The sequence below is a fragment of the Leucopleurus acutus genome, assembly GCF_964270905.1.
Source record: "Leucopleurus acutus genome assembly, chromosome: 7".
NCBI lineage: Eukaryota > Metazoa > Chordata > Mammalia > Artiodactyla > Delphinidae > Leucopleurus > Leucopleurus acutus.
Genome location: NC_139150.1, coordinates 92,424 through 116,070, shown reverse-complemented (window position 1 = coordinate 116,070; position 23,647 = coordinate 92,424). Strand labels below are relative to the sequence as shown.

At 52.1% G+C, this 23,647-nt stretch overlaps 1 protein-coding gene across 3 annotated transcripts in view; it reads left to right on the top strand.

Moving 5' to 3' along the window:
- CACNA1B (calcium voltage-gated channel subunit alpha1 B) overlaps nt 1–23,647 on the top strand; it is a gene marked incomplete at both ends in the record, with an annotated part of 193,726 nt that overhangs the window by 141,106 nt on the left and 28,973 nt on the right. For all 3 annotated transcript variants that reach the window (XM_082842376.1, XM_082842375.1, XM_082842377.1), the window contains 8 exons: nt 1,068–1,228; nt 2,737–2,874; nt 3,608–3,809; nt 4,014–4,178; nt 4,494–4,604; nt 4,963–5,046; nt 15,294–15,410; nt 15,926–15,991. In XM_082842376.1, the coding sequence (XP_082698502.1) occupies nt 1,068–1,228; nt 2,737–2,874; nt 3,608–3,809; nt 4,014–4,178; nt 4,494–4,604; nt 4,963–5,046; nt 15,294–15,410; nt 15,926–15,991 (1,044 nt within the window). The remainder of the gene's footprint in view (nt 1–1,067; nt 1,229–2,736; nt 2,875–3,607; nt 3,810–4,013; nt 4,179–4,493; nt 4,605–4,962; nt 5,047–15,293; nt 15,411–15,925; nt 15,992–23,647) is intronic.

Genomic DNA, 23,647 nt, shown 5'->3' with positions numbered 1-23,647 from the left:
TTGTGGGGTGCACATGTGTAACTGGCCTGGTCCCCTGCAGCTTCCCGCGTGGGGTGAAGATGAGCAGGGCTGAGGGGAGGCCCTGTGTCGCGTGCGTGGGGCGGGCTCTCGGCTCTGTGACCCTCCCCGAGGGGCTCATTCTCCGCAGTGTCCTGTAAGGCTCCTCTTCCTCAACCCAGGGGTGCCCGATGGGACAGCGGGTTTCATCAGCAGCTGTAGTGCAGGGGGAGGGGCTGCGGAGAGAGGGAGGTGGGCTCACAGGGAGATGCGGGGAGGGCGGGGGTTCCCGGAAGCGTGGGTGTGGCTTTAGAATTGTGCTACAATCTAATAGTTGCTGAGCTTGTATTTAAACTCACTTAATCCTCCAAGACTGTGTGCAGTAGCGTTCGGAGCAGCTTGGACAGGCGGGCCGTGGAGACCCTAAGCGATGGGGGCTACGGCAGGCAGTTTGCTTAGAGCCGCGTGTGAAGGAGTGGCTCTGGGGGTGATGGAGGCTCCGGGGGGGGTGGGCAGGGTCTGCGCTGCCAAGGCAGCTGCTTGTGTCTGGAGTGTGCCAGATGGGGTCTCGGGAGATGGTCGTGGATCTGCCTTTGTGCACAGCCAGCCGGAACCGGGGCCAGGGCAGCAGGGAAAGGCTCACTGGAGAACAGTGAGAGCCCCTGACAGGCGGCCCGGGCAGTGCTAACAGACGGGAGTCTCCTCTGGTTCATGGACATGCCCCAAGTCCCTGTCCTGAGCTGGCCTCCGCATCACCACTCCCCCATCCCACTTCCCACCAATAGGCAGGGGCCAGGCATGGTCCTCAGCCCGGCCCTGCTCCTCCCCTCCGCGCCAGCCCGTGGCCTGGCAGAGAGGCCTGACCCCAGCCCCAGGTTCCCCTCGGCATCTGGCCCCCCTGCCCGCAGCACCTTTTTTAGCCCCTCCTGCGCACCCCGTCCAGTCCAGGATCATCCTTCTGGAGCAGGACGGCACAGGCAGCTTCTCACACAAGGCCTCCGGTCCCGGTCCAGACCCTTGCGGTGGCCCCGCCCCTGGGCCCCGCCCCTCACGGCTCCGCCCTCCCGCAGGCTGTGTTTGACTGTGTGGTGAACTCCCTGAAGAACGTCCTCAACATCTTGATTGTCTACATGCTCTTCATGTTCATATTTGCCGTCATCGCGGTGCAGCTCTTCAAGGGGAAGTTTTTCTACTGCACCGACGAGTCCAAGGAGCTGGAGCGGGACTGCAGGTAAACCGGGCAGGGCGGCTCCTCTGTCCCCAGCGCCGCGCCTCCCCGGCAGGATGGGCCCTTGCTGCCCGCACACCTCAGGGAGCTCCGCGTGGCCACTGCCGGGCGTCCCGTCGGCCCTCGCGATCCAGGCTGGGCCCTGAGGTCAGAGGGCCGCCCCGGGGTTGGAGCCACCTCCCCGTCCCCCCTGAGGCCTTGGGCCCCAGCAGAGCAGCAGACAGGAGAGGCGCCCTCCGGGAGGAGCGAGGGGGAGGGTGGTGCCGTGTGGATGCCGTCCTGGACACGTCACATAACGGAGTCCTGTGATCTGGGGTCTTGTGTGTCCAGCTTCTACCACTAGTGCTGTGGCCTGTGCAGTACTTCGTCCCCTTTAATGGCCAGATGTTTATTCCTTCTTAAGTTACACCTCATTGTACTGAGCCAGTTATCTGTTGGTGGACATTTTGGCCGTTGTGATTACTGCTGCTTTGAACATGTGTACAGCTTTTTCTGTGGATACGTGTTTTCATTTCTCTCGAGTATGAACGCAGAAGTGAGGTTGCTGGGTCACATGATGATTCTCTTTATCAGTTTCAGGAACTGCCAGACTGTTTTCCAAAGTGGCTGAACGATTTTGTGTTCCCACCAGCAGTGTCTGGGAGTTGCGATTTCTCCACGTCCTTGCCAATACTTGTTATTTTCCTTTTTAAAAATGTAATTATAGCCGTGCTAGTGGGTATAAAGTGGTATCTCATTGTGGTTTGATTTGCGTTTCCCTGATGATTCACGACATGGAGCCTCTTTTCATGTGCATATTGACCATTTGTGGGTCTTCTTTACAAAAATGTCTATTCAGATCTTTTACCCATTTTTTTTTTTTTTTTTTTTTTTTTTTGCGGTACGCGGGCCTCTCACTGCTGTGGCCTCTCCCGTTGCGGAGCACAGGCTCCGGACGCGCAGGCTCAGCGGCCACGGCTCACGGGCCCAGCTGCTCCGCGGCATGTGGGATCCTCCCGGACCGGGGCACGAACCCATGTCCCCTGCATCGGCAGGCGGGCTCTCAACCACTGCGCCAGCAGGGAAGCCCCGTCCTTTTTATAACCGATTGTAATTGTTCTTAATATAGCCCTGATACGAGTCCCTTGTCAGATAGATGATTTTCAATATTTTGTCCCATTCTGTGTGTGGATGATGTCCTTTGAAGCACAAAAAGAGCTTTCAGTTTTGATGAAGTCCAATTTATCTGTTCTGAGCCCCCCTGTGCTTTCTTCTAAGAGTCTTATAGTATTAGCTCTTACATTTAGGTCTTTGATCCATTTTGAGCTAATTTGTATACATGGAGTGAGGCGGGGTCCACATTCATTTTCTTACCTGTAGATACCCAGTGCTTTCAGCACCACCTGTTGAAAAGACGGTTCTTTCTCCACTGAATGGATGACCCTTTTCAAAGTTCAGTAGACCGCAGACACAGGGGTTTATTTGGACCCTTCGTCTCTAACCTCTGACTTCCTCTGTGTTCCCGCTCCCAGGGGCCAGTACTTGGATTATGAGAAGGAGGAGGTGGAGGCTCAGCCGCGGCAGTGGAAGAAATACGACTTCCACTACGACAACGTGCTCTGGGCCCTGCTGACCCTGTTCACAGTGTCCACGGGGGAAGGGTGGCCCATGTGAGTGCCCCCCTGGCTGGTCAGGCTAGAGCAGAGGGGCAGCCAGAGTGGGGAGCGTAGACTCTGCGTCCGTCACTAAGCAAACACCCCCCGGGCTCTTGTACTTACCGGGTGAGACATGGCCCTGCCCTTCGAGGGTGGGCAGCCTGGGAAGCAGGAGATTAGCCAAGAGCACAGCACCGTGACCTCCTGAAAACCCTTGTTTAGTGGCTGGGGGCCGGAGGGAAGATGGGCCCCTTGGCGTCTCCCTGTGCTAGCCTCTGGCCGCAGTTAAGGGGAGTCCAAGGGATGCGTGGGTTCCAGGGGCTTCCTTTGGGGCTGAGAAGACCACCCTTCAGAAGGCAGGATCGATGTTCTTCCAGGTGACCCTGCTCAGCCCAAGGCTTTCTGGCGACAGGTAAAGCTGGGTGTGAGCAGATTACCTGGTGTGAGGTGGGAGAGAGCCAGGCAGCACAGGACTGCTGGACCTCTCCCACCTCTCCTCCAGGGGATAGGACCTCAGGCACACTGAGGCATCCTCTAGGAGGTTCCCCCAGTAGCCCTGAGTATAAGCCCTACTGGCGAGACAGGCCCCCGCCGGGAGCCATGGCCCTCCTGAGGAGCAGGCCTGGCCCGCACATGGCACCGTCTCTGGGCTCAGCCACAGAAGCCTCACCTGTGACACGGGTCTCGTCTTTCCCGGGGTTGTATCCTCCTGGGCTCCCCTGATGCTTGGCACTGGTTCTTGGCCCAGGGTGCTGAAACACTCGGTGGACGCCACCTATGAGGAGCAGGGCCCGAGCCCTGGGTACCGCATGGAGCTGTCCATCTTCTACGTGGTCTACTTCGTGGTCTTCCCCTTCTTTTTCGTCAACATCTTTGTGGCCTTGATCATCATCACCTTCCAGGAGCAGGGGGACAAGGTCATGTCTGAATGCAGCCTGGAGAAGAATGAGGTAGGCGACTCCCCTCCCACTTCATCTCCTCGCGGGCTCTCCTTGGGCAGTGTAGGCAGGGCCCCTGGGCTCCCCTCTGCGTGGGAGCCACTGGCCAGCACAGGGCAGGGAGGGCTGCCCAGAGGAGGCCTTCTGGATGAGGGCGGGGGGTGTGCAGGGGCTCCGCAGGGTCCCAGCTCCCCCTGCCCCTTCCTTCCTGTGCAGAGGGCTTGCATCGACTTCGCCATCAGCGCCAGACCCCTGACGCGGTACATGCCCCAGAACAAGCAGTCGTTCCAGTACAAGACGTGGACGTTCGTGGTCTCGCCACCCTTCGAGTATTTCATCATGGCCATGATAGCCCTGAACACTGTGGTGCTGATGATGAAGGTGCGTGGGGCCTGCGTGGTGGATCCCGGTGCCTGTGGGGCGGGAACCCGACTCCAGCCTGGCGGAGGGTTGGCTTCCTTCTGGGGTATGTGCAGGAGTGGGCGTCGCCCCGAGTGCTGGTCAGCTCAGGGTGCCTGCGCAACCCTGGGCCCCCAGTCGTCCGTGGGCTGAGATCGTGAGAAGGTTCTGGGAGACGAGGGGAACCGGGAGGGGGTCCTCGTGCAGCAGGCATGTGTGACAGGAGGTCATCGTGAGCCCCGTGGGGTGTCTCAGGGCAGCCAGGCCTGGGGCCAACGGTGCCCCTTCCCCGGGCAGTTCTATGACGCGCCCTACGAGTACGAGCTGATGTTGAAGTGTCTGAACATCGTGTTCACGTCCATGTTCTCCATGGAGTGCGCGCTCAAGATCATCGCCTTCGGGGTGCTGGTACGTGCCTTGGCCCCTCCTGGCCTTTAGGTGTCTGCATGCTGGCTCCCCCTCTTCAGGGGACCTTCGGGGGCCCACCGTTTGGAGCTGGGGATTCCCTGAACCCCCACAAGACAAGTGACCCTGGAGGGGCCCCAGGGAGGGGGCTGCCGGGGGCTGCCCGCACCTCTGCCCCCGCCCTGCTCCTGGGAGCGGGTGGGGCCGGGCTCCTTCCCTCTGATGCGTGGCCTCGTGCACTCCCACCCGAGGCGGTGCGTCTGTCCACTCGCCGCCTTCTTGACGAGAGGCCACCTCCTGCAGCTCCTTGTGTGGCAGAGCCCTCACCGGCCCCACACTAACTGCCCTTCCTTCTCTCCAGAACTATTTCAGAGACGCCTGGAACGTCTTTGACTTCGTCACCGTGTTGGGAAGTATTACTGATGTTTTAGTAACAGAGATTGCGGTAAGTAGCATCTCCTGCCCCTGCAGGGCCCCAAGTGGTTTCCTTCCAGAGGTGTTCCCTCACTGAGCCTCCAGGCCCTGGTGGCGTTAGCGCCTCCTCGGAGCAGAATTCCCCACGAGCTCTGGAGATGGAAGCTCCTCTCCAGAGGCGAGTGTGGGGATGAGTTTGGAGGGGGGAGGGTGGGTGTCCTCTCGGCAAATGCTTTTTCTTGGATAAGAAATTGGTTCCCAGGAGGTCTTCCAGGCTGGTGGCCTGAGAATCACCAGGGAGCTCCATGGTAACAAGTGACCAGGAAGATAAGGATCTCCTAAATTTGTGTTTATCTAATACATGCACATCTAACAACTGGTGCCAAAAAGATACAAACTAAAACCAGTAAGAATTTAGAATATTTTAAAGTATTAAGTTTGTTTTACATATACGTGGTGTGTGTGTGTGTGTGTGTGTGTGTGTGTGTGTGTGTGTGTGTACACATGCTGGAGATTCTTATTCTTACTAAAATACATGGATTATATCTAAAAACTGACTGAGGGCTAGAACATGAACTTGTCTCAACAAATTTGAAAGAGTCTGAGTCATAAAGCGGTATTCTTTCAGCACATGTTAAGTTAGAACTAAATGGCAAAAACCACATTTATTTTTCTTAGGTTGAATTCTCTAGGAACAGACACCAAGGCGAAGGTTCTTATAGAAGTTATGTCTTAGGACGTGTTCTGAGGCAGAACCCGTGGAGAGAGGTTTGGGGAGGTGGATGGGGAGAGAAGGACCAGAGGTGCCGGTGAATTGCGTCATCCCCCAGGGGCTCTGGAGACAGGGTGGGTCACACCTCAGAGCTGCAGAGTTCTTACCTCTGTGCCCACCAGTCCTCGGCTAAAGGCCGTGCCCGGGGTGTCGATTCCCAGACACCCGAGCGCCCCGAGGGCAGGCGAAGCAAGCTCTGGCCGCCTGCGCTGCTGCAGGTGAAGGGCCACGTGCAGGGTGGGGGCATCTGCTCGCAGCCCTGGCTCAACCTGGCTCTGCCCACGCCTCATGTCGGGTCCCGTTGCTGTCTTCAGGGTGGTGCTGCTCACGACTTCTGGGAGGAGAGGGTTGATAGGAGGAGCAGGGCACCTGCTGCTGTGCTGGGGATTCACGTCATCGCCAGGGTCCCCTCACCTCTGGCCAGCCCTCTGCTGCTCTGGTTGCTGGTCTCTCCAGGTGACCCAGCCCTCTGTGCTGTGCGGCCCGGGCCCTGCTTGCCATTCCCTGTGTGGCTCTGGCTGCTGTGATGGTCCAGGCACAGTTCAGACTGGACCCAGGAACCTCTAGAAAGGCCCCGGGAGCCCCTGATTTCCAGACAGACTTCTCCCTGCCCCTGTGCAGGGGCAGCTCTGCCCTTCACACCCTGGCCAGCGTGGAAACTCTGGGGAACCCAGAGCGACAGGAGCCACCACGGCCTTCCTGTGTCCCACAGTGGAAGTGGTCTCCAGCCCCTTTGAGTCAGGACCCCGAGATGCGCCTAGCCTGAATTTGTGGGGATGGTGACACAAAGTCCCAGCGGGCTGCTGGAGTCATGGTGACAGGGGCCACCTCCGCTTTGGCCCCTGCTTCCTGGATCCATGCGGTTTACAGGTCAGGCACCCAGTATGTCTGTTGGCCGTCAGTTCATCTTGAAGTGCAGCACCCTGAACCCCCTGAGGTGCCCCATCAGGCCAGCTCTTTTCTGTGCCTGTAAGAGGCCATGTCAGCATTTTATCAGAGCGACACCTCCTGAGTCATGTGGAGTGTGACACGCCGGTGGGTCCTGGGTCTCCTGTTCCTTTGCCCGCCCTCCGCTTGCTCTGAGTTGATGGCATGTGGCGTCCCCTGTTGGTAAATCTCTGACGCTAGGGCATCAGCAGAGGCAGGCCCGCACCCAAGATATGAGTGATCCTCGTTGAGACAAATCACTGTTGCTTCTGGGTGAAGGGTTCTCAGGTAGGCAACTTACCACCAAGTGGCTGAGTGACAGCTCAGACGTGGTTCCCTGTAGAGGCCTAAAGGTGGTCTCTGCTCACTACGAGCTGGTGTTCAGTCGTGGCCGTGGCTGGATCAGCCTTGCCAGGCGCAGCCTTTATCCCAGCCGTCACAGTCACTGCCTTTGTGGGTCTGCCGTGTGAGTGGGGGCTGGGAAGACAGAGGCTTGCTGACATCTGTTGTCCACACAGCCTAAGGCGCATGGGGTTTTCGTGTCCCTACGGCTGTAGGTGTCTGGGGTGGACGTTAACATGTGATGCCTAGACCTGCACATGGTGCCCATTCCCACATCCAGAGGTGGCCTCTGCCACAAACTTTGTTCCCTCCAGAGGCCTGACCAAGCTGTAGCCTTTGCCTAGGACCCTGTGGTCCTTACCACCAGCAACTTCACGCACACACACACACACACGCACACACACGTACTGTGGCGGATTGGGCACATCGCCAGAGCTCTGCCTCACCACTGTCTTTCAGGCCGACGCCGCCTGGGGCTCTGGTGAGGCCTGCACCAGTGCATTAAGCCAGTCCTCCATAACCAGGTTGGAGCTTTCCTCGACATTTAGTGATCATCCCATGATGTGCTGGGGAGGGTGAGCTGAGGAGGAGACAGTGGTGCCGCAGAGGTGAGCGGTGTGGGGGCCAGGCCAGCCGTTGTGTGACGGTGCCCTCTAGGCTTGCCCAGGTGTGGCCCCGGATGTAGCACTTCCACAGTGCACTGGGCTGTTGCTGGGCTGGTGGCACATGGCCCATGAAGACGAGCCGTCTGTGGATGAAATCCAGAGTAATCTAAAATGGATTAAATGTGAGATTGCTCAAGTAAGTTTGCTGCGTTTCATTACGGCGCCAGCAGTCCTGACAATAGACCTGACAAGGTACGCGTGCAGGACCTCTTTGTGGAAAATTACTAAGCTTTATTGGAAGATGCTAAACGAGACTTGAATAGATGGAGTTATACATGATGTTAATTAGTAAGTAGTGCCAGTGCCATAGAGATGACAGTTCCTCCCAACTGATCTGTAGATTCAATGCAATTTCAATAAAAACACCAATGATTTTGTTTTTCTTTTTGTTTGTTTGTCTCTTTGTTTTGGAATTTGACAAAAGCTGCTTCTAAAATTTATAAGGAAGAGCAAAGCCTCCCAAGTAGCCAAGATGCCTAATAGTAAGAAGGTGCCCCTGGGGCCGCGCCAGGGCGGCGGCTTCCTGCAGAGCGGTAGCAGTTTAGACCGCGTGGGGTAGCCCAGGAGCCTGGAATCAGGCCCACTTGCGTGTGACCGTCTGTGGGCGTAGCTAATGATCAGTACAGGAGAAAGAGGAATTGGGTCTTGGCTTGCACCATTCACAAAAGTACTGCAAATGGAGGAAAAGACTTAAATATAAGAGACAGAAACTTTAAAGCTCTTAGAAGAAAATACAAGAGATTATTTTTAAGACCTTGAGATAAGGACTGATTTGTTAAGCAAAAAATATATATAAAGCACCAACCATAACTGGAAAAAAAATTGTATAATATAAAATTTCTGTGTATCAAAAGGAGAAAGGCCAATCCACGAAAGGGGAAGGATATTTGCATCACATTCCTTCATGTATACGCGTTAAAATGTTTATGCAGTGCCTGTCATGTGCTAAGCACTATTCTAAGTGCTGGGACAAAAGATGAAAATCCCCGCTTATTCTAATGGGAAAGACACATGGTGTCAGACAGTGACCAGGGAGAAGGCAAAGCAGAGGGGGTGTGAGACACTGGGGAGCCGTGATTGTGTGCCACTGAGACGGCGACCCCAGGTCAGGAAGTCTGGACTCGCAAGGAACCTGAGCAGGTGCCAGCTGGGGGGCAGGGAGTGCAGAGACCCCACCAGGGGTGAAGAAAGAGTGGGCGCTGTGGCTGCACAGTGAAGACCTTGCAGTCGGTAAACCTTGGCTTTTCTTTTGAGTGAGATGGGAGGATTTGGAGGGTTTTTTGGAGAGGAGTGACACGACCTGGCATTTAAGAGCACAGCCCTGGCAGCTTTGTTGAGAATATTGTGCAGGGCACAGGCAGAGGCAGTGAGACCAGTCAGGGCTGTCTTAGCTGGGTTCCCCCAGAAACAGACCCTGAGACAAGAATGTGGTGCATGTCGTTCACCTGGAAGCCAGCAGAGAGGCAGGCAGCCCAGGAAAGGCGCTATCAAGTCAGCTACCGTTACTACCCCAGGGCTCTCCCAGCAGCCGCTGTCTGCCGCGGGTTGAAGGCTGCTGGGGGGAGGGGGCCAGAGAATTATTTTTTCAGCAGTTCACCCTTCATTAATGTTAGGGCCTGGGTATTGTGTCCTGGCCTGGGAAAGCTCTCAGAAACAAAGATGTAAGTGCTGACAACTGGGTAGTGGGCCTTGGAGGATGTGTGTGCGGCCGAGCGTTACTGCTGTGAGCCAGGAGAGGAGCTGGGAGCTGGGATGTGGTCAGACATCGTCAAGTTCTGGGTGTAATTTCCAGGTAGAGCTGCAGATGGGTCGGACGTGGGGGTGAAAGATGAGGCAAGGATGGCATCATACTTTGTCGTCTGTGCGCTTGGAGAAGTGGGTTGTCATTCACTGAAAAGGGAGGGAATTGTGAGGAACAGGTTTGCCGAGGACGGTCCGGCTGCACTTTGTCCATGTTAGAGTTCAGTCCTGCTGTCCTCCCAGGAGTCGTCCAGCGGGCAGCCGGAGGAGACGCAGGCCAGTGACGTACGGCTAGGAATCGTGAGCCTGTAAGATGAGATGGGATGAGATCCATGGGGGAAAAGAGCGTGAGGCCAGCATGTAGTGAGCAAAAGGCTGGAGGGCGGAGGCCTTCCAGGCTCGCGGTGGAGGTTAGCGTCCAGAACGTGCAAGGCTCTTCTGGGAGCAGAAGGTACGGTGGGGCATCTTCCAAAATAGAAAACACAAGTGGCCACAGAAAGATACTCAACCTTACTTGTAATCAAAGAAGTACAAAGTGAAACGGCACTGAGATGCCATTCCACACCCAGCGTTTGTCAAACAGAAACCCTGAGGCTGCCGGCTGTAGGCGAGGATGTGGACACTGCTGCTGGGTGTCGGTCAGCTCGGCCTCGCTGGAGGGGCGGGCGTGTGTGCCTGCCCAGGGTGCCTGGCGGAGGAACCTGGAGATGTTTTCACACGGATGTTCATGGCAGCGTTGTTCGCAGCAGCAGCGGCAGAAGTGGTTTATTGACACAGTGAATGGCACCCTTATCGAGAGGATGCTTCCCCAAAGCGGTGTTTGCTCAGAGTGAGAGCACAGGTTTGCCTGAGCCCAAGAGGGCCACGTGTAGTCTAATCCCGTCACAGAGTTAAGAACAGGCAAGTATAAACGTGTTTTAAGAGTTAGAGGTAAAACAGTGAAGAAAAGCAATTATTAACAAGAATTAAGGATAGTCACTACATCTGGGGAAGAGAGAGACACGCAGGGCTTCCAAAGTAACGGTGACGTTCCGTGTTTTAGGCTGGATGACGAATATATGGATCTTGTATTACCTTTATTTAAAATACATGTGTGTACATAGACTTGCACGTATTCCTTTGTTTATGTGAGTTGTTTCATGGTTTTGAAAAGTCAGTGATCTGAATAATCCAGGCAAAAAGCTGAAAGCTGCCATCTTAACAACAAAACATGGTGATTTGTTCCCCTGGCTGCTGGCCTTGCAGCATTGCCCGGGCGCTGCCCCTTCGCTGTGCACCTCTTCTCACCCAGAAGTAGTTCCCCAGCGTGGTTTCTGCCTAGGCGCTCCGCCTCCTTGGGCACAGGAGTCCTTATGCCCCAGACAAAGGCATCCTGACACTGGGCTCCCAACTGCAAGGACACAGCCCTGGGGGTTTGGGCGTGTGTGTGCCCCCTCGGCAGAGGGGTGACGGCTGGGAGGGCACCCACAGGTGGGGCAGGCAGGGGTGCCCGGCTGATGTCGCAGAGGCGCTGTCTCCCAGGGGCACCTCCCCACAGAGAGGCCCCTCAGCTGCTGGAAACTCAAGGGAGGGCGGCTTGCAGATGTTCGAGAACTTAATCCCAGCAAGACCTCCAGGGTAGCCACCACCAATCCTGGACGCCCAGCAGGGCTGGCAGGAGGGCTGAGAAGCTGCTTGGTCTGAAAGCTCAGCTGCCCCGGCCACTAGTGGTTTCAGAGGGCGGTCTTCACCCTCTCCTGCCTGGAGGAGGAAAGGTGAAAGGAAGCCGTCTTGTGGATTTCGGTGTCTTTTTTTCTTTCTCCATTGTAGTCACTTCATGTGTTACTTTGTGGATGCACTTTTTTTTCCTTAGGCAAAAATATGAGTGTCAGTTCCCACCCCGGACTTAAAAATCACCATAGAGCAACAGTCTTAACCAGGGTCACGTAGAGAACGCACTCTAAGCAAGTATAAAACTGACATTGATTTCTTTGCCTGGAAATAAAAAAATAAGTGTCTGTGAGTCATCTTTGGATTTGCATTACAAACAGAAATGCAAATGATGCCCCTGTCTGCATAACCTACAGATTTCAAAAATGTGTTTTGATTCGGTACATTTTAAGCAAAATATGCCAAGTTTACCCAAATCCTAAAAATTTCCAGTGAAGTGTTCAGAGTTTGAGTTTTGCTTGTGTTGGTGACTCATTTTCTCTTTTGTTTTGTTTCTGTTCTTGATTTACCCTCACCTACCTGCTGACTCACGTCACCCAACCAACATACAATGCGAAAACCATGTCTCCGTCTGTATGTTGTGCTCCTGCCGCTCAAACATCCCAATTTGTAAATAATACGCAAATGTCCATCCATGAAAACATCACATATAGGAAACGGTTGGTTTCATGACTTTAAATAGTTCTTAAAACTCCTCGCTTTGCTTGCTCCGGTCCTCCTCCCTTCTGCTTCCTGTCACCCCTCGCCGCTGCCCTCCTGTGCTCAGAGCCCAGCTGCACCCGCCCCTCTGGCCTCTCACGCACTGTCCTGGCTCCTGGGGTCCAGCCGGGGCTTATGAGGGCCCCCCAGGGACCACCTGATCACAGGAACTGGCCTTGGGCTGAGCGAGGAGGTAGGGGCTTCTGAGTGAGAGGCAGGTAAGTGACGAGACTGGCTCAGAATTGGGGAGGTTTTGCAGGATGTGAGTTTGGACCTGATCCCCGAAAAGTCCATGGTTTCTGCTGCACAGTCATGTCCCTTCTGCTCTGTCTCCACTGGCAGACCGAGCGGACTCGGCTCTGCCCAGTGGCCTCTGACAAGGTCTCCTGTAGGGTCCTTCCTGGACGTATCTTCCGTGGGGGCCTGGCTGGGGGCACCAGGCTGGGGGGTTGGCCTGAGTAGAAAGAGGGGCACTGCCCCAGGAGGGAGCAGAGGGCTGGGCCCTCATCCAGCGTCGCTGATTCTTGTGTGCCCTGGTCAGCGAGCTTGTGTGGAGCCCGTGCAGGAGGTGTGGACGGAGCCTCCTTCCGGGTGAGGGGAGAGAGAAGATGCTGGGAGCAGAGTGAGCTGAGGCCATGCCTGCAAGTTCGTGCAAAGGAGCAGATTCTGAGATTCCTGCTACAGAAAGTGAACGCTTGTGATAAAGGGTTTCACAATCGGAGCAGAAAAGCTGGAGTTTTGAGAAAAGGCTGTTTGATGCTGCCGAAATACCAGGCCACATCTTTCGCACAGGCTCTGCTCGTGGCACCAGGCCTCTGCTCAGCCCTTCCTGTGCACCCGCTCTGTGCCCTCCTCTGCCTTCATGTCAATGTCCAGGGTACTGTGCGTGTGTGGGCTTTCTCCACAGGCTTTCTCTCCTTTCTCTCTCTCTCCCATCATCGGTCCCCTTGAGAATGAAGCTGAGTAGGAGAGCAGCTTGTCCCACGCTCTGCTGCACCTCATCCCTGGCACGTGTGTGGTCCCCGACACGTGCACGGTGTGGGGGGGGCACCTCATTGTGCTGTGACTCTGACCAGAGGCAGTGATGCGCTTGGATGTAGGAGACGTGGGCCTCGGCCTGGGCTCCGTTTGCCTCTGTGGCGGCGTTTCAGTGCTCAATGCACCGTAAGTTCCTTTTCTCAGGGATTCCTCGCCCCCGGGCATGATGTCCTAACACCTCCATCGTGTAGAGGTGGAAGCTGGCGCTCAGTGGAGCTGGGGACCAGTGTCCCCTCAGCGTAAATCAGCTCCGTGTTGAGGGCTGTAAAGCTGGCCTTTCCTGGCTCAGAGGCAGGGGCCATAAGGAGGGGCCTGGCTTGGAAGTAGGTGGGGTTGCTCGTGGGCACAGCAGAAGCCATGGACTTGGGGGGCGGGGCATGTTGCGTCCACCTCCAGGGGGTTGGCGGAGGCCAGGGGTGGCGGTGCGCAGCCAGGGGGAGGCCGCTGTGTGCTTGCTGCCCCGCTGTCCCGCATGCAGTCTGCATGGTGGTGTCTGGCGGCTCGCGCGCGGGTGCAGCCATGGTGCACTCAGCCTGTCACACTGTGGTTGCGGCATCTGGGGGCGCTGTCACCTCCGCCCTCACGGCTCTCTAGGGCTGTCTGTCTGTTGGCACGTGCACCTTCTCCTACGTGCCCGTGGAGCCCCGAGAGAGAAGCTGGGGAGGAGGGTTGGGACCTGGGTCTCAACAGAAAGTAGGAAGGGGCTGCGTTCACGCATCCAGTAACTGGAACGAACAGTGCCTTCCGCTGCCCGCTGTGGCCTCCGTCTCTTCCTTCTTACCCAGAAGCTTATATTTCCCCCCAGTATTTTCAGGAAATCTTGTCTGTCCCAACCGTCTGAGCAAATTGCTTTGGTCTCGGCCCCTCCAGACCCACCTGCGCAGGTGGTTTGAAAGCAGACACCCCTGAGGTGGCAGCTCCCCCTTTCTGTGCTTTACTGTCTTGTACAAAGGGTACCCTGGCACCGTAGGCAGTCCCCCCTTGCATCCCTGTGCCTGTCCTCCCGAGGCGACTGGCTCACCTGAGAGTCCTCAGGCCCACGGGGCTCAGAGAGTGTGGATATGTCTCATCCACCCTGAGGTCCTCTTGCCCCAGCGCGAGCCGGTGAGGGAGCTGCAGGGAAACGAGTACACCCTCCAGGGTCACACCCCGAGGTCCACCTCTGCCTGCGTGCTGATCTGGGCCACAGCTGGCCCTCCTCGTGCCTGCCAACTGCCCCCTCTCCCTGTGGCACTGTCCAAAACCCGGGAGCCATCCCCCAGGGTAGCTGTAAGCCCCTCGCCAGCAGAGACAGTCCAGAGTCCCTGGTGGGAAGCAAAGAAGCCAGCCCCTGAGACAGGCAGTGGAGGGGCGGAGTGAGGCCCGTCTCTCCACCAATGCCTCGTCCCAGCCAAGGCCAGATGGGCAGCCCTGGAGGGAGGACGCGGCTCTGCCCAGGCCCCGCCGCCTCCTGCGTGAGCTCTGCCGCTGCACCTGTGCTCTCTTTTCTCTGTATTTGACCACTGCATCTGGCAGCACAATGTGTCTAGCCTGAGCTGCTTGCATATTTCAAAGCAGCCAAGTGTGGGGAAGCTGACCTCAGGCTGCGCGTGGGCACCTGGTCTCCAAGCAGACAGGGCAGGAAGCCGCCCGGGCCCGCGAGCACCCCTGCCTACTCACGGACGCCGAGCAGGGCCGTGCCCCCGGAAGGGATGGCCAGGAATTCAGGCGCCCCTGGGCCAAGGTGGAAGCCTCGCTCCCGGGTCATCCGTGCAGTCCAGAGACGGTTGGGTTCGTTTGTGCCTGACTTCGACCCTTTGGATGAGGGGGCCGTGCGAGATGGCTTGGGCTCTCTGGGGCAGACACCGGGTAGTGGGCTGCAGAGGTGTCTTCCCTGGCGTGGGCAGCAGGACCGACACCACCTACGCCTCCTGCGGTGACCTGCGTGCGGGCAACTGCCCAGGCCCGGAGGAAGGGCCTGCCTCTCGGCTGGGCCCCAGGCAGGCCGGGGCTTTGCTGGCCGTGTGGTAGCCCTGCCCCTGGGCGGCTGGGCCGTGCCCTGTGAGAGGCCGTCAGTGTTGGAGGCCTGGCTTCAGGCATCCTCCCCTTCCACGTGGCAGCGGGGGGGCTGCTTCATGGGACTTTCCTCTGCCCCTCCCTGTGGAGGGCGTTTCTCTGATTTGCTGCATGGGAAGCGGTTTGCAAAGACAAGCTTCACTCTTGGAAGGTTTCCTGGTGGCTGATTGCTGCTTAGACTGTGAAGCGGTGACTTTTTGTTCCGTTCTCTCTCTTCACCCGCTTTTCTTTGGGGCACAGTGACTTGGGGAGGTGGGGTGGGGCGTGGCCGCCCTGCGCCTGTGGGAGGCTGGTCCCCGAAGGTCAGAGCATAACCTCTCTTCCCTGCAGAACAACTTCATCAACCTCAGCTTCCTCCGCCTCTTCCGCGCCGCCCGACTCATCAAGCTGCTCCGCCAAGGCTACACCATCCGCATCCTGCTCTGGACCTTCGTCCAGTCCTTCAAGGTGAGGCTGGGCGTGGCCAGGCGCGGCCTGACCCCTCCCTTGTCGCGCAGGCTGGGGGGCTTCTGCCGCCACCGCCCGAGCGCCCTCCTCGGGAAGGCCGGGGCGGGGCCCACACCTCCCGTGGCCCCCGTTGTCCCGTGATGGTTTGAAAGGACGCTTTCACACCCCCCGTGGCGCCCGTTGTCCCGTGATGGTTTGAAAGGACGCTTTCACACCTCCCGTGGCCCCCGTTGTCCCGTGATGGTTTGTAAGGACGCTTTCAGGTTTATGGAGAGTATCTTGTTTATGCTCACCAAGGGCTGAGGTGGCTCTTATGGCTTGATTTGTAGATGAAGGAGTTGACAGTAGCTTGGTGGTCAGGGGGGTGGGTCTGCAGTCAACTGAGGCCAGTGTGGCCCCAGAGACCCAGCCACCATCCGCTCTGCCGATGAGGCTCAGGCCAGGGGGCAGGCCTCTCTCCTGGAGCTGACCTGTCCTCCCTCCTGGAGCTGACCTGCCCTCCCGTGTCTCTACAGGCGCTGCCCTACGTGTGCCTGCTCATCGCCATGCTGTTCTTCATCTACGCCATCGTCGGCATGCAGGTGGGTGTGCGCGGGGCCATCGCACGATAACGATGGCACGTTCGCACTTCGGCAACGTTTCTATGAGCCAGGTGCCGTTCTAAGCGCTTTATGAACTTAATCCTCAGAAAGACTCTTCTGTGGCTGAGGCCAGGCAGTGCCACCCTTTGTGGGCAGATGCCCGGCCCTGCTGTCTAGTGGAATCCTGCTGGGGTGTGCTAGGGCGCTGGTGGGCACGATTGCTTGGGTGCTGGGCACCCACGGCGGTGGAGTGTTTGAGCACATCTGCAGGATGCCGAGTGGCCTGCGGCGCAGCAGCTGGTCATTCTTTTGGCCCAGCAGCACTTCTGAAGGACAAGCGTCCTGATCCTGTACCGGAGATTATATGCTGTTGAAGGAAAAAGTCAACAGGATCATACCAGGTCACTGTCCTGGTCAAAATTAGCTTTTGCGTAACTTACCTTTATTTTGTCAAAGAACGCTTTGTCAGCTATTTGGGAAAATGTTTAAAATACACAAAGCAGTGTCCCAGTTGATACTTTTGGCATCTGGCCACTTTCCAGTAGTAAGGATGGGAGACGGACTCAAATGTTAATTTGTAGTGGAAGGAGACAGTGTCTAAAGGTTAGCTGAAAACTGATTTTTAAACTCAATTTCCAGGGGTTGAAAAGTTGTCTTGCTTAAAATTTGCTGAGATCTGATGCTGTTTAAAACAAACATATATTTTTTCTTGCTTTGGTATGTGGGCATACAAAGACATATGTCACTGATCTTTATTTTATTTTATTTTTTATTTATTTTTTACATCTTTATTAGAGTATAATTGCTTTACAATGGTGTGTTAGTTTCTGCTTTATAACAAAGTGAATCAGTTATACATATACATATGTTCCCATATCTCTTCCCTCTTGCGTCTCCCTCCCTCCCACCCTCCCTATTCCACCCCTCCAGGCGGTCACAAAGCACCAAGCTGATCTCCCTGTGCTATGCGGCTGCTTCCCAGTAGCTATCTACCTTACATTTGGTAGTGTATATATGTCCATGCCTCTCTCTCGCTTAGTCACAGCTTACCCTTTCCCCTCCCCGTGCCCTCAAGTCCATTCTCTAGTAGGTTTGTGTCTTTATTCCTGTCTTACCCCTAGGTTCTTCATGACATTTTTTTTTCTTACATTCCATATATATGTGTTAGGATACGGTATTTATCTTTCTCTTTCTGACTTACTTCACTCTGTATGACAGACTCTAGGTCTATCTACCTCATTACAAATAGCTCAATTTCGTTTCTTTTTATGGTTGAGTAATATTCCATTGTATATATGTGCCACATCTTCTTTATCCATTCATCCAGTGATGGACACTTAGGTTGTTTCCATCTCCGGGCTATTGTAAATAGAGCTGCAATGAACATTTTGGTACATGACTCTTTTTGAATTATGGTTTTCTCAGGGTATATGCCCAGTATTGGGATTGCTGGGTCATATGGTAGTTCTATTGGTAGTTTTTTAAGGAACCTCCATACTGTTCTCCATAGTGGCTGTACCAATTCACATTCCCACCAGCAGTGCAAGAGTATTCCCTTTTCTCCACACCATCTCCAGCATTTATTGTTTCTAGATTTTTTTGATGATGGCCATTCTGACCGGTGTGAGATGATATCTCATTGTAGTTTTGATTTGCATTTCTCTAATGATTAATGATGTTGAGCATTCTTTCATGTGTTTGTTGGCAGTCTGTATATCTTCTTCGGAGAAATGTCTATTTAGGTCTTCTGCCCATTTTTGGATTGGGTTGTTTGGTTTTTTGTTATTGAGCTGCATGAGCTGCTTATAAATTTTGGAGATTAATCCTTTGTCGGTTGCTTCATTTGCAAATATTTTCTCCCATTCTGAGGGTTGTCTTTTGGTCTTGTTTATGGTTTCCTTTGCTGTGCAAAAGCTTTGAAGTTTCATTAGGTCCCATTTGTTTATTTTTGTTTTTATTTCCATTTCTCTAGGAGGTGGGTCAAAAAGGATTTTGCTGGGATTTATGTCATAGAGTGTTCTGCCTATGTTTTCCTCTAAGAGTTTGAGAGTTTCTGGCCTTACATTTAGGTCTTTAACCCATTTTGAGCTTATTTTTGTGTATGGTGTTAGGGAGTGATCTAATCTCATACTTTTACATGTACCTGTCCAGTTTTCCCAGCACCACTTATTGAAGAGGCTGTCCTTTCTCCACTGTACATTCCTGACTCCTTTATCAAAGATAAGGTGACCATATGTGCATGAGTTTATCTCTGGGCTTTCTATCCTGTTCCATTGATCTATCTTTCTGTTTTTGTGCCAGTACCATACTGTCTTGATTACTGTATTTTTGTAGTATAGTCTGAAGTCAGGGAGCCTGATTCCTCCAGCTCCGTTTTTCGTTCTCAAGATTGCTTTGGCAATTCGGGGTCTTTTGTGTTTCCATACAAATTGTGAAATTTTTTGTTCTAGTTCTGTGAAAAATGCCAGTGGTAGTTTGATAGGGATTGCATTGAATCTGTAGATTGCTTTGGGTAGTAGAGTCATTTTCACAATGTTGATTCTTCCAATCCAAGAACATGGTATATCTCTCCATCTATTTGTATCATCTTTAATTTCTTTCATCAGTGTCTTATAATTTTCTACATACAGGTCTTTTGTCTCCTTTGGTAGGTTTATTCCTAGATATTTTATTCTTTTTGTTGCAGTGGTAAATGGGAGTGTTTTCTTGATTTCACTTTCAGATTTTTCATCATTAGTGTATAGGAATGCCAGAGATTTCTGTGCATTAATTTTGTATCCTGCTACTTTACCAAATTCATTGATTAGCTCTAGTAGTTTTCTGGTAGCATCTTTAGGATTCTCTATGTGTAGTATCATGTCATCTGCAAACAGTGACAGCTTTACTTCTTCTTTTCTGATTTGGATTCCTTTTATTTCCTTTTCTTCTGTGATTGCTATGGCTAAAACTTCCAAAAGTATGTTGAATAAGAGTGGCGAGAGTGGGCAACCTTGTCTTGTTCCTGATCTTAGTGGAAATGCTTTCAGTTTTTCACCATTGAGGACGATGTTGGCTGTGGGTCTGTCATATATGGCCTTTATTATGTTGAGGAGAGTTCCCTCTATGGCTACTTTCTACAGGGTTTTTATTATAAATGGGCGTTGAATTTTGTCGAAAGCTTTCTCTGCATCTATTGAGATGATCATATGGTTTTTCTCCTTCAATTTGTTAATATGGTGTATCACGTTGATTGATTTGCGTATATTGAAGAATCCTTGCATTCCTGGAATCAACCCAACTTAATCATGGTGTATGATCCTTTTAATGTGCTGTTGGATGCTGTTTGCTAGTATTTTGTTGAGGATTTTTGCATCTATGTTCATCAGTGATATTGGCCTATAGTTTTCTTTCTTTGTGACATCCTTGTCTGGTTTTAGAATTAAGTGTGGCCTCATAGAATGAATTTGGGAGTGTTCCTCCCTCTGCTATATTTTGGAAGAGTTTGAGAAGGATAGGTGTTAGCTCTTCTCTAAATGTTTGGTAGAATTTGCCTGTAAAGCCATCTGGTCCTGGGCTTTTCTTTGTTGGAAGATATTTAATCACAGTTTCAATTTCAGTGCTTGTGATTGGTCTGTTCATATTTTCTATTTCTTCCTGATTCAGTCTTGGCAGGTTGTGCATTTCTAAGAATTTGTCCATTTCTTCCAGGTTGTCCATTTTATTGGCCTAGAGTTGCTTGTAGTAATCTCTCATGATCTTTTGTATTTCTGCAGTGTCAGTTGCTACTTCTCCTTTTTCATTTCTAATTCTATTGATTTGAGTCTTCTCCCTTTTTTTCTTGGTGAGTCTGGCTAATGGTTTATCAATTTTGTTTATCTTCTCAAAAACCAGCTTTTAGTTTTATGGATCTTTGCTCTCATTTCCTTCATTTCTTTTTCATTTATTTCTGACCTGATTTTTATGATTTCTTTCCTTCTGCTAACTTTGGGGTTTTTCTGTTCTTCTTTCTCTAATTGCTTTAGGTGCAAGGTTAGGTTGTTTGTTCGAGATGTTTCCTGTTTCTTAAGGTAGGATTGTATTGCTATAAACTTCCCTCTTAGAACTGTTTTTGCTGCATCCCATAGGTTTTGGGTCGTCGTGTCTCCATTGTCATTTGTTTCTAGGTATTTTTTGATTTCCTTTTTGATTTCTTCAGTGATCACTTCGTTATTAAGTAGTGTATTGTTTAGCCTCCATGTGTTTGTATTTTTTACAGATCTTTTCCTGTAATTGATATCTAGTCTCATAGCATTGTGGTCAGAAAAGATACTTGATACAATTTCAATTTTCTTAAATTTACCAAGGCTTGATTTGTGACCCAAGATATGATCTATCCTGGAGAATGTTCCATGAGCACTTGAGAAAAATGTGTATTCTGTTGTTTTTGGATGGAATGTCCTATAAATATCAATTAAGTCCATCTTGTTTAATGTATCATTTAAAGTTTGTGTTTCCTTATTTATTTTCATTTTAGATGATCTGTCCATTGGTGAAAGTGGGGTGTTAAAGTCCCCTACTATGAATGTGTTACTGTCGATATCCCCTTTTATGGCTGTTAGTATTTCCCTTATGTATTGAGGTGCTCCTGTGTTGGGTGCATAAATATTTACAATTGTTATATCTTCTTCTTGGATCGATCCTTTGATCATTATGTAGTGTCCTTGTTTGTCTCTAGTAATAGTCTTTATTTTAAAGTCTATTTTGTCTGATATGAGAATTGCTACGCCAGCTTTCTTTTGGTTTCCATTTGCATGGAATATCTTTTTCCATCCCCTTACTTTCAATCTGTATGTGTCTCTAGGTCTGAAATGGGTCTCTTGTAGACAGCATATATATGGATTTTGTTTTTGTATCCATTCAGCCAATCTGTGTCTTTTGGTGGGAGCATTTAGTCCATTTACATTTAAGGTAATTATTGATATGTATGTTCCTATTCACATTTTCTTAGTTGTTTGGGGTTCATTATTGTAGGTCTTTTCCTTCTCTTGTGTTTCTTGCCTAGAGAAGTTCCTTTAGCATTTGTTGTAAAGCTGGTTTGGTGGTGCTGAACTCTCTCAGCTTTTGCTTGTCTGTAAAGGTTTTAATCAAATTTGAATGAGATCCTTGCTGGGTAGAGTAATCTTGGTTGCAGGTTTTTCTCCTTCATCACTTTAAATATGTCCTGCCACTCCCTTCTGGCTTGCAGAGTTTCTGCTGAGAGATCAGCTGTTAACCTTATGGGGATTCCCTTGTGTGTTACTTGTTGTTTTTCCCTTGCTGCTTTTAATATGCTTTCTTTGTATTTAACTTTTGACAGTTTGATTAATATGTGTCTTGGCGTATTTCTCCTTGGATTTATCCTGTATGGGACTCTCTGTGCTTCCTGGACTTGATTAACTATTTCCTTTCCCATATTAGGGGACTTTTCAACTATAATCTCTTCAAATATTTTCTCAGTCCCTTTCTTTTTCTCTTCTTCTTCTGGACCCCCTATAATTCGAATGTTTGTGCGTTTAATGTTGTCCCAGAGGTCTCTGAGACTGTCCTCAGTTCTTTTCATTCTGTTTTCTTTATTCTGCTCTGCAGTAGTTATTTCCACTATTTTATCTTCCAGGTCACTTATCCGTTCTTCTGCCTCAGTTATTCTGCTATTGATCCCATCTAGAGTATTTTTAATTTCATTTATTGTGTTGTTCATTGTTGTTTGTTTCATCTTTAGTTCTTCTAGGTCCTTGTTAAATGTTTCTTGCATTTTCTCTATTCTATTTCCAAGATTTTGGATCATCTTTACTATCATTATTCTGAATTCTTTTTCAGGTAGACTGCCTATTTCCTCTTCATTTGTTAGGTCTGGTGGGTTTTTATCTTGCTCCTTCATCTGCTGTGTGTTTTTCTGTCTTCTCATTTTGCTTATCTTACTGTGTTTGGGGTCTCCTTTTTGCAGCCTGCAGGTTCATAGTTCCCGTTGTTTTTGGTGTCTGTCCCCAGTGGCTAAGGTTGGTTCAGTGGGTTGTGTAGGCTTCCTGGTGGAGGGGACTAGTGCCTGTGTTTTGGTAGATGAGGCTGGATCTTGTCTTTCTGGTGGGCAGGTCCACGTCTGGTGGTGTGTTTTGGGGGTGTTTGTGGACTTATTATGATTTTAGGCAGCCTCTCTGCTAATGGGTGGGGTTGTGTTCCTGTCTTGCTAGTTGTTTGGCATAGACTGTCCAGCAGTGTAGCTTGCTGGTCGTTGAGTGAAGCTGGGTGCTGGTGTTGAGATGGCGATCTCTGGGAGATTTTCGCCATTTGATATTATGTGGAGCTGGGAGGTCTCTTGTGGACCAGTGTCCTGAAGTTGGCTCTCCCACCTCAGAGGCACAGCACTGACTCCTGCACCAAGAGCCTTTCATCCACACGGCTCAGGATAAAAGGGAGAAAAAGTAGAAAGAAAGAAGAAAGAAAGAAAGAAAAAGAAAGAAAGAAAGAAAGAAGATAAAATAAAATAAAGTAACATAAAATAAAATAAAGTTATTAAAATAAAAAATATTAAGAAAAAAAATTTTTTTAAGAAAAGAAACGGATAGAACCCTAGGACAAATGGTGGAAGCAAAGCTATACAGACAAAATCGCACACAGAAGCACACACATACACACTCACAAAAAGCGGAAAAGGGGAAAAAATCATAAATCTTGCTCTCCAAGTCCACCTCCTCAATTTGGGATGACTCGTTGTCTATTCATGTATTCCACAGATGCAGGTACATCAAGTTGACTGTGGAGCTTTAATCCGCTGCTCCTGAGGCTGCTGGGAGAGATTTCCCTTTCTCTTCTTTGTTCTCACAGCTCCCGGGGCTCAGCTTTGGATTTGGCCCCGCCTCTGCGTGTAGGTCGCCGGAGGGCGTCTGTTCTTCGCTCAGACAGGACGGGGTTAAAGGAGCCGCTGATTCGGGGGCTCTGGCGCACTCAGGCCGGGGGAGGGAGGGTCACGGAGTGTGGGGCGGGCCTGCGGCGGCAGAGGCCGGCGTGACGTTGCACCAGCCTGAGGCGCGCGGTGCGTTCTTCTGGGGAAGTTGTCCCTGGATCCCGGGACCCTGGCAGTGGCGGGCTGCACAGGCTCCCCGGAAGGGGGGTGTGGAAAGTGACCTGTGCTCGCACACAGGCTTCTTGGTGGCGGCAGCAGCGGCCTTAGCGTCTCCCGCCCGTCTCTGGGGTCCGCGCTGTTAGCCGTGGCTCACGTCCGTCTCTGGAGCTCCTTTAAGCAGCGCTCTTAATCCCCTCTCCTCGCGCACCAGGAAACAAAGAGGGAAGAAAAAGTCTCTTGCCTCTTCGGCAGGTCCAGACTTTTCCCCGGACTCCCTCCCGGCCAGCCGTGGTGCACTAACCCCTTCAGGCTGAGTTCACGCCGCCAACCCCAGTCCTCTCCCTGCGCTCCAACCGAAGCCCGAGCCTCAGCTCCCAGCCCCGCCCGCCCTGGCGGGGGAGCAGACAAGCCTCTCGGGCTGGTGAGTGCCGGTCGGCACCGATCCTCTGTACGGGAATCTCTCCGCTTTGCTCTCTGCACCCCTGTTGCTGCGCTCTCCTCCGCGGCGCCGAAGCTTCCCCCTCCGCCACCCACAGTCTCCACCCACGATGGGGCTTCTAGTGTGTGGAAACCTTTCCTCCTTCACAGCTCCCTCCCAC